This window comes from Alnus glutinosa, chromosome 13 (assembly GCF_958979055.1).
Source record: "Alnus glutinosa chromosome 13, dhAlnGlut1.1, whole genome shotgun sequence".
Taxonomy (NCBI): Eukaryota; Viridiplantae; Streptophyta; class Magnoliopsida; order Fagales; family Betulaceae; genus Alnus; species Alnus glutinosa.
Window position 1 is genome coordinate 6,787,639 of NC_084898.1, and position 9,986 is coordinate 6,797,624.

Here is a 9,986-nt window from a genome sequence, read left to right on the forward strand (position 1 = left end):
TAATTGATGCTAAGTGTGTCACTTAGCATCAATTAGAGTGCAACACATTATAAACTCGCTTATTTAAGTTAGCATTTCAAAAAATAGAGGCTTCCAGTTAACTTCACGCACCAAATCCCCAACCGCATAGAGACCATCACCTCATCCTCGATCTATTCCTGCAATATCTATGAAATGGTGGATTATCACAATTTCATAAGCCGATATATGATTCAATGGTGTCAGCAAGTATTATCAAAACTAACCATTTGTAATAAGAGACATATAAAAATAACAACTAATTTAGAGTTTCTAAAAAAAAAAATTATTACTTAAACGTTACAGCTAATAAGAAAACTAGCTACTTAGAGAAGTTTTAATAAAAAATTCTTTTATATTTTCTTTTGCATTTTATTTATTGTGCATAACTTCATATCTCTCAATATGGAGCAATACAACAGTTCACAAGACAAATAAAACATATACTTATCATGTTATCATTAAATATCAATGCATTAATTAACTTTGTTGTTCCACTTTTCTATCAATTCTTCATATTTTTTGTTTACGGTTTTTAGCCCCCCATAACATAGGTCCTTATGATTCTTAGACCCCCGTAACGTAGGTCCTTATGGTTCTTAGACCCTCATATAACGTAGTTCACTCATTAGTTCTTACTTGTAGTAATAACATTTTCCCTTATTGACATCGGAGGGACACAAGAGGACTTGTAGAATTACTCAATATTAGAAGTTTCTCTTGTATCCCTCTAAAAATAATGTGACTTTTAAAATTACTATTTGATTTGTGATAAATTATTATTAGATTTTGATTAAACGATGATTTTAAAAATCACATCATTTTTTAAAGGATACAAAAAAGAAAAAAAAAAAAAAAAACAAATCTAAAATTACTCTATCATCCAGTACCTCTGACCTTTCCTACTCTCAAAAGTAAAAGCCTTCACTTAGTTCTTTGTTTACTATAAAGCATTTTCACCTTGCTAGCCAGTCAAATGTTAAGAAGGGGCAAAAAGAGATGCATTCGTGTAGACTGTGTAGTAATTTAAAGAAATATTTGATAATTTACAAAAAAAAAAGAAAAAAGAAGAAGAAGTAGAAGAAGAAGAAATATTTGATAAGATGTAACCGTGTTTATCAAATTTTGTGTACTTTTTTTCATATCAAATGTAAAAATAAATTTAGCATTTTAATTTCTAACATTCTCTCTTCTATCCATAGAAAATAAAAAAGTTATTCAGAAATAATGTTTAAATATAAAGTGAAATAGTAAATAACTAAAATAAAGATTGATCCACTGCAAAAAAGGGACCAATTCTTGACGGCGGTTTTTTCTAGATTGTTTTAAACCGTCTAAAATTAAAATTTTTAATGACACTCTTCTAAAGAGCGTCAGGAATTAAAAAATTTATAGACGGTTTTCTGAAAACTGTCAATCAAAAAAGAAATCACGACGGTTTTTTTAAAACCGTCATGAAATTTGTTAACGGTTTGGGACAAACCATCTGGAAAAGTAAATTTACAGACGGTTTGGTCTCAAACCGTTTCTAAATTCACTTAAATTCCTCATTTAAAAAAAAAAAAAAAAAACAAAATTCAAACCGATTGTAGCCATTTTCTTTCTTCCCCAAAAGCTTTTCCCCCCAATCTTTCCCTCATTCCTCTCTTTAGAAAGGTACACAGGAGGTTTCATCATATTGTCCTTAAGGGTTTGATTTTTGTAAATTTTTGGTCTTTATGAATTTCTTCTAGTCAAATTTTTCCACATTTTCCTTTTGCTGCACAAATGGGTTAGCTAGGAAGGATCTGCCTAGTTCGGCGAAAACACTTGGCGAAGTTGGAGGAGGAGACTTCAGATCCGATGGCGATGACTCTGTTCAAGGCTGCATCATTGCCAGAAGGACTGGTTGGAGACTCAGCCGACGGCCTGCTGATCAAGGTTGGGGGAACCGAGCCAAATGGATTGTTCGCCAAAGGGGAAGATGTGGGAGGAGCCGAAGGCGAGCTGGTGGGGGCACCGGCCGGAGGCGTGGCGCTAGTCAGCACGGGAGCCGATGATGGTGGAGACACGGTGGGGGAATGTGTCGGGGACGAGGTTTGAGCCGGAGGAGGAGCAGCTGTTGGAGACTTTTTCGGTGAAGCAGCTGGTGAGGCTCCCGAACCCTGAGCTAAAGCAGAGCTAGCCACCAAAGCAACTAGCATCAAACCCACAAAACTTGAGTAAGCCATTGTCGTCGTCGCCTACTCAGAGAAAACAAAGGAAGCGAGTTGTAGATGGAGAAACCAAAAAAAAGTAATTATTAATTCTGGACAGTTTGAGCAAAACCGTCTAGAATTAATTTTAGAAGGTTTTGCCCAAACCGTCAGGAATTGATTCCTGACGGTTTGGTCAAAAGCGTAAGGAATCAATTCTTGACGGTTTTGCCTAAACCGCCTGGAAATAATTTTTCCGACTCTATATTCCGAACAGTTTCAAACCGTCAGAAATTGATTCCTGACGGTTTTCACCTAGTTCTGGACGGTTCAAAACCCTCCAAAATTAGGGAAATTTTCGTAGTGTGAATGTAGGTATTTTGAAGAAGTTGATATCTAAAATAGAAAAATATAATTTTTTATTTAAGATTAAATGTCTAATTAGTACTTGTGGAAAGAGCCAAAATTAAACGGTTACCTTAGTTTCAAAAAAGTGTCACAGATATTACCTGTTGTCACTCTAAAGTCCAGGATGCACCTCCCATCTAGGTGTCGTCTATTTTTTAACGGAAATCTACGTCAGCGCATTTAAAATGCAATATCTGTCCTAGATGAGTTTTTAATATTATTAAAAAATTTAAGGGTTAAATACTTTTTTGTTATTGTGGTTTAAATACTTTATTTTTTGCCCAATGTGCTTCATTTATGGTAAAAAATGGAGATGATATGTCATTTTTTTAATTAGGCAGAAGGACACATGTTGGTTTTTTAAGGCCAATCCATTAAGTTTTTGGACGGGAAATAGACGAAAGTACCGTTTTCGTCTTTAGCCATAAACATGATACCATCTATAATGCAAAATAAAGCCTAAAAAGGCAAAAAAATAAAGTTGTTAAACCACAAAGGGGTGAAAGGTATTTAACTCAAAATTTTAAGAGTATTTTTTCTTTAAAAAAAAATGTTTGGCAAAATGGGGTGGCCGGGGTTGCCCAACATATATATATATTTTTACCCCCGGCCACCCCTATTTTGCCCGACATATATATATATATACATTTTTTCCCCTTATTCTATTTTTTTTTTTGGTTATCTTTTTAAGATTTTTTTTTTTTTAAAAAAAAGAAAAATTAATTTGTTTTCTTAATAATATTAGAAACTCATCTAGTATAAGTATTTTGTTTTTGCCCAACATATATATATATATATATATATATATATATATATATATATTTTCCCTTTTTCTATTTTTTTTTTGTTTTTCTTTTCAAGATTTTTATTTAAAAAAAAATTATGTTTTTTTTTTTCAATGATATTAGAAACTCATCTTGTATAAGATTTTTTTTTTTTTTGCCCAACATATATATATATATATATGATTTTTATTTTTAAAAGATATATTATTTTTATTTTTTAATAATATTAGAAACTCATCTAAGACAAGTATTACGATTTAAACGCGTTAACATGAATATCCATTAAAAAATCTAAAGGGCATTGGAGGGTCTGGAGACTAAAACAGACGGATCCAAAATTCGAATGGTAATGAAAAGCCTTAAGTGCGTCTGCCGGGAGTCGAACCCGGGTCTATTGCTTGGAAGGCAATTATCCTAACCGTTGGACTACAAACGCCTGATGATATAAGTACACTTGAAGAGTTTATAAAAAGGTTGAACTTCAATCAGGACCTGGTCTAACCCAGCCCTTTTACCCCCACTAGTAATAGCCCACTACGTGCGGATGGAACACCAAAACACGAGTTCGTCTATTGTTGTACAAATATCTACCTAAATAAATAGATAAATATTTGTACGTTTTACTTACAAATGCACAAGATCAAAACGATAGTATAGTAGGCAAATACGAGATCATTCCCACGAGGATTGGTAAATTATGCTTAAAAAGAATTCCTTAATAATTGAAACGAGTGAAAAGCAATAAAAATATTAATCAGATCAAATAAGAGAAGAGATAAAAATATTGAAGAAATATAATATGAAATAAGATAGGGCTTTGATATCCACCGCTAATCATACTCAATTAAGATTCACAATGCCAATGCTACCATCATAACTTGATACTTGATGCTTACCAACTACAAGGGAATGGTATCTTCTCCTAAAGCTATTGATTTCCCTGAGCAACGAGTTAGGCATGGTATCTACTCTAACTCTTTTCTTCATTGAAGGATTTAGTATGGTATCTACTAAGTTGTTCTTCAAGAAAGCATAAATTTATGGAAATCGGTAAACACACTCAGATTGGAACATGGTATCTATTCCAGTTGTCTTTATGTTGATTAATCCAAGAACCTGTGATGAGGTTCTTTTGTTACTTTATTATGCCCAGGACTCGGTCATCCAAATTGACATAAATAACAAATCCATACCACATGCATATGATGATCAAGCATAAACATGAGAGGAATTCAAGAAAATAAGAAATAATCAAGTTAAGCATCAATATATGAATTGTAGCAAAGACGCCAATTGAAAACCTTAACGAGACATAATTAGGACTTCAATCGAGCCCTAACTAAAGTATTAGTTACAACTAATATAAACTAAAATTATATACATACAGAAAATAAATAAATAAAGAAAATAAAAACTAGGAAGAACCTCCTTCTTGATAGAAACTTTGATTCTTTTCCAAAGCTTGTGTGTCTTTTCTTCAAAGGCTATATGCCTATTTATAGGGATTACAGAAGCTCTAGAAGCTCTAGAATTCCTATTACAATTCTAAGTAGGTCTTCTAGTCCAAATAGAATAATTACAAGTCTTTTCCTTTTCTGAAATTTCTATCCAAGTAGGAAAAGGATTCCAAAATTCATACAGATTTGAGGTCTTTTATTGCGGGGTGATTTTGGCATGGTAAACGTCCGAATTAGGAAAAAACTATTTCTTACGTATTTGTTGAATTTTCTCTTAGCTTTCCAACGCCACATATTTTGTTGCAATCTGATATTTGAGTCGAAAGTTATGATTAAATTATTGAGACGTGCTCATTCTGAATTCTTTCCGAAAATAACGAATTTTTGCCAACTTCTCTTTCTTTAAATTCAAAATTGATTGGAATTGAATCTATCCAAAAAGTGAGTTTGCTGATCGACTTCATTATAATCTTGGAATTTGATGGATTTTCTACCAAAACCTGTAAAATACAAGAAAACACAAAAACAACACAAAACATCAAACTATAACAAAACTATGAGCTTAACATATGTAAATTAAGGGGCTTGAATGTGTAACATTCAGCACTTATCATTTATCCGGCTCACTCTCATCCCACTACCGTCCGACTTTCATGCCCACGTGGCACTTCCTTTCAAAAAAAAAAAAAACCAATTCAGCTTCTAAAACACACGGTTCGAACTTCCCTCCACTTTTCCCACTTTTTTTCCCCAAAATTTTCAAAATCTCTCTGCCAAAATCCTCCGCCCACCCCATACCGCCAAAGCCGCCTGGAGAGCAACCGCCCATCGCCGACCAAGAGACCTCTCTCTCTCCATCGCCGGGTCTCTTTGTTCATAGCCGGATCTCTCTCTTTCCATCGCCTGATCTCTCTCTCTCTCCATAGCCGGACTACTGTTTGGCACTTCAAACCCAGACGCAAACGGGCGACGCAAAACCCAGGTGGGCTTTTTCCTGCCTTCGGCTTGTGGGTTTGTTTTTTCATGGTAAATGATTTAGGTATTAGTTTTTAGCTGAACCCATAACACATTTGATCTGGTTTTGCTCTTGACCGGGTTCATTGAAAATGTATATGGTGCTCGCAGTGTGCATGAACACATTGGGTACAAACACACTGGTTTCATGCTAGCTTACACTGGATTCTAATTGGTTCCACAAAGCATGGGTCATCTTCTATTATTTAGCAGCTGCTACTTATGAAATTCTTGGCTTCTCGTAAGAGCCTAGTTTATGAATTTTAGCATTCTTTGCTTTATTACAAGGAAACAAAAGGCGAATAGATTCTACTTGCACTTTTTGGTGGGTCTGGACATGATGGTTAGCTTTGGTATCGATTAATGTTTCCCTTTTTCAGTGCTTTGTTCGGCTTTGCTTAGAAAATGGTTCAAATATCCTTTTAGATCTTAAGCATTTAAGCATCTAAACTTATCACTAACGTTTCTTGGTAATGGAATGAACATCATGGGGTAGACTATAGGGTGAGACTTGGGAGCGATCAATTCATTTTTGGAATTGGCTTAATTTTGTAAGGAATTGTAATTGTTGTAACATTTATAGGGTGTGAATGTGGCAGAATGAGGTGTCAACTTTAACTCGGGGATTGGGGTACCTATGTGTTGAACAACAAACACCAAATAGACAAATTTGGCTATCTTCCTCGGTGAGGTATGAGCTATATATACACCATTTTTCTGAACTATATTTCTGTTGTGTTTTGGAATGTTGAGGCGTGGCTGGTTTTGTTAGGAAATCCTTATGAGCACTATTCTAACCTGGTGTGCTTATATCCTTGAAGCTGTGTATGTTGAATCACATAATGTCACACCATATCCTAGATTTCGGTTGAATCAACATCAAATGTAGAGTGAAACATGCTCAAATTACATAATCCCACTAATGTACCAAAACAAGACTTTAATGTTTGTTTGGCATTGAAAGACTTCTGGCAAATTCTGCAGAATTTTAGAAGCAAAGACATTATAGATTATTTAAGCACCTTTCATGTTAATGTTGAACATTGGAATGCATGTATACTGAAGAATAGTTTTTTCATAGCTTTGATAAATTTTAGTTAACTAATTCATGCAGATTATTTAGGAATAATGGTATGAGCTCAAGATATTAGTTCTTCCAAGTCATTTTGTTTATGTTTGAACTAATGAACTTTACCTATAGAGTCAGCTTGTAAATGTCTCAGTTTCTCTATCACTCTCTCTTTGTATAGTAAAGCAACTTGTGCCTAAGGATTTACAGAAAAAGTGCATTCTATATTAAGTTGAAAGAAACTAGGAAGAGCAACAGGGAAGGTTTGTTGCACCCTCAAACTTCTCTGGTAACTATCTTGTCAAATCCTGCCTAAAACCCATAGATCATGTTTTCCACATATTTCTTGTTCCCAGAATAGGAGAGCATCTAGCACACTCGTTTTTATCATGTCATTTATTTGAAGAGAAAAAACAGAACACAATTCTATCATCATTTTCTTTTGTGATACTCAAAATTCTATCATCGGAACCAGCTGGAGGTAAACATTAATGGAATTTGATGGTTTTGAAGAAAAACCTATAATGTATGACTTTATTACTATTTTTATGCATTACTTGCAAAGTTGATATTCCATTGTTGCTATTGTCTAAGGTGTCCTTAAATGTTATCTCAGGTGATATTATTGCTCAAAGTTGGTACTGTACGTTGGAAGAGGGATGAAAGTGAATATTGCTTGTTGAATTATGCATACGATATTGGAATGTTCTTGGTTTTGTAAAATTTGTGTCATTGAGTTGGAATATATGGTAAACTGATATATTCCATTTTGATGTATAAATATGGAAATAGATATATTCCATTTTGGTGTGTAAAGTGAAACTCGAATTGGATTTTTTTCTTCTTTGATGCACGATTCTCTCATTGCTTTGAATTCCATTATATTCAACTTCTCTTCAAGTTGTTGACATGATTTCCCTCATCGCCTTGAAAAACAAAGCTTGCTTGTGAAGCAGTAAAAATAGTATATGTAGACAATTTATAGATTAGTCAACCCAAAGCTTTGCATATGCAGCCATGAGTGTTGAAGAAAAGTTGCATTCTCTAGGCATCATTCCACAGGTTCGGTAGAGACAAGGCGTGAAAGATTTTCAATAAATTTCAGTTATTCTTTAGGGAGCAAGGGTAAACCATGGTCATATTGGATGTAGAAAGCACAGTTAGATGTCTGCAGAGAAAATGACCAAATTCACTTTGCAACTCTCCTCATCACGTAAACACCTAACAAAACCATGCACACAACTTTACAAATGGAATTTGCTAAACTAAGATTACTGTTTTCCATAGAGAGCTTGTAGCGGCTACGCATCTTTACATTTGAAAGCCAAAGTTTTGATATCCAAAATGAGGCCGATCAAACACATTCCTTTAAATGATCCTCCAACCACCCTTGCCAAATTCCAAATTTCTGCAGCCCAATAAGAAATAATCTGTTCTGCTAAAAAAAAAAAAAAAAAAAAAGCAAACAAGCTACCAAAGCGCACAATACATCCAATCAGATAACAGAAAAATCAATACCCAATTTTCAACTCTCTTTTCTCCCTTTATTTTCCCACCAACCAAACTAAGGATAAAAAGAATCATTTTATAGTACCATAGAGTAAAACTAAAGTCACAGGCAAGACTCTTAAAGAGAAAATAAAAACAGGAACATAAAGAACACAAATTCTATGTTTTTGAAAATCATTTAATAGAGTTCTTGAAAATTCGTAGACAAAGTTGTAGGTATCTTTTCCAAATCCAAATCAAAGCAAATAATTGATTAAGAAGAAATCTGAAGGCTATTGAAACAACCAATCACTCGATCAAATAAATCAAAACAAAATTGAAATAGCCCAAATTCAAAAGTGTCACATGTGTAAGAGTTACACAATCTACCAAATCCCACTAGCTCCAAGAGTCAACCACACTTTCTGTTTCAGTTTTCTCTACCTAGCCAAAGATTCTTTCCAGGATCATGAGTTCATCACTGCATGGAGTTCATTGGTGATGAAACAAACCAATTGGCTTGTACCAGTGAAGTCTCCTTCAAAGGTCTCTTTCTTTGCGGTTTAAATGAGAAAACTTTAACATTGTGAGATGTCGCTATGCTATAAGCCTATATCTATTCAAGTAGTAGTTTGAATTATTTTTGAAGTCATGCTATATCAATTAAATGAAACATGGATAATTATTTTGTAAAGCAAACACAGAAGAAATTTTCTAAATTTGATTCTGGATTATTTTAGAACTTATTATGAAGATAATAACAATCTTGCAAACACAAAGTTGTTTAGAATTTGTTAAAAGCACTACCCTATAGCACTTCTGATGCAAAAACTAAAAAAATGAACTAGTTATGGCAGCATGTTCCACAACATAAAATCAAAATCAACGACACAACCACCAAGCTCCTAGACCTTCCAGCATGTTTCATCATTCATGAGATTCCTGCAAGAATTTAAAACATTGGTCACAATGAGTAATTAACTGAAAACACAAGCAAATACCCCTCTTAAGGTGTTCATTCCATTAGCAAGAAACGTTAGTGATAAGTTTAGATGCTTAAATGCTTAAGATTTAAAATGATATCTGAACCATTTCCTAAGCAAAGCCGAACAAAGCACTAACAAAGGGAAACATTAATCGATACCTAAGCTAACCATCATGTCCAGATCCACCAAAAAGTGCAAGTAGAATCTATTCGCCTTTTGTTTCCTTGTAATAAAGCAAAGAATGCTAAAATTCATAAACTAGGCTCTCACGAGTAGCCAAGGATTTCATAGGTAGCAATTGCTAAATAACAGAAGATGACCCATGCTTTGTGGAACCAATTAGAATCCAGTGCAAGCTAGCATGAAACCAGTGTGTTTGTACCCAGTGTGTTCATGCACATTGCAAGCACCATATACATTTTCAATGAACCCGGTCAAGAACAAAACCAGATCAAATGTGTTATGGGTTCAGCTAAAAACTTAATACCCAAAATCATTTACCATGAAAAAACAAACCCACAAGCTGAAGGCAGGAAAAAGCCCACCTGGGTTTTGCGTCGCCCGTTTGCATCTGGGTTTGAAGTGCC

At 34.2% G+C, this 9,986-nt stretch overlaps 1 protein-coding gene, 1 long non-coding RNA gene and 1 other non-coding gene across 3 annotated transcripts; 1 reads left to right on the plus strand and 2 right to left on the minus strand.

Moving 5' to 3' along the window:
* Positions 1-1,790: 1,790 nt before the first annotated feature.
* Positions 1,791-2,228, minus strand: LOC133853850 (classical arabinogalactan protein 5-like). Its single transcript, XM_062289875.1, has one exon. It carries the CDS (start codon positions 2,226-2,228, stop codon positions 1,791-1,793), a length of 438 nt encoding a protein of 145 aa, XP_062145859.1.
* A 1,521-nt stretch (positions 2,229-3,749) lies between these two features.
* Positions 3,750-3,821, minus strand: TRNAG-UCC (transfer RNA glycine (anticodon UCC)). The gene has a single exon. It is a non-coding gene; the product is annotated as a tRNA-Gly (tRNA).
* Positions 3,822-5,692: 1,871 nt separating this feature from the next.
* On the plus strand, positions 5,693-7,818 carry LOC133854061 (uncharacterized). Its single transcript, XR_009896764.1, has 2 exons — positions 5,693-5,824; positions 7,542-7,818. It is a non-coding gene; the product is annotated as an uncharacterized LOC133854061 (long non-coding RNA).
* The last annotated feature ends 2,168 nt before the right edge of the window (positions 7,819-9,986 follow it).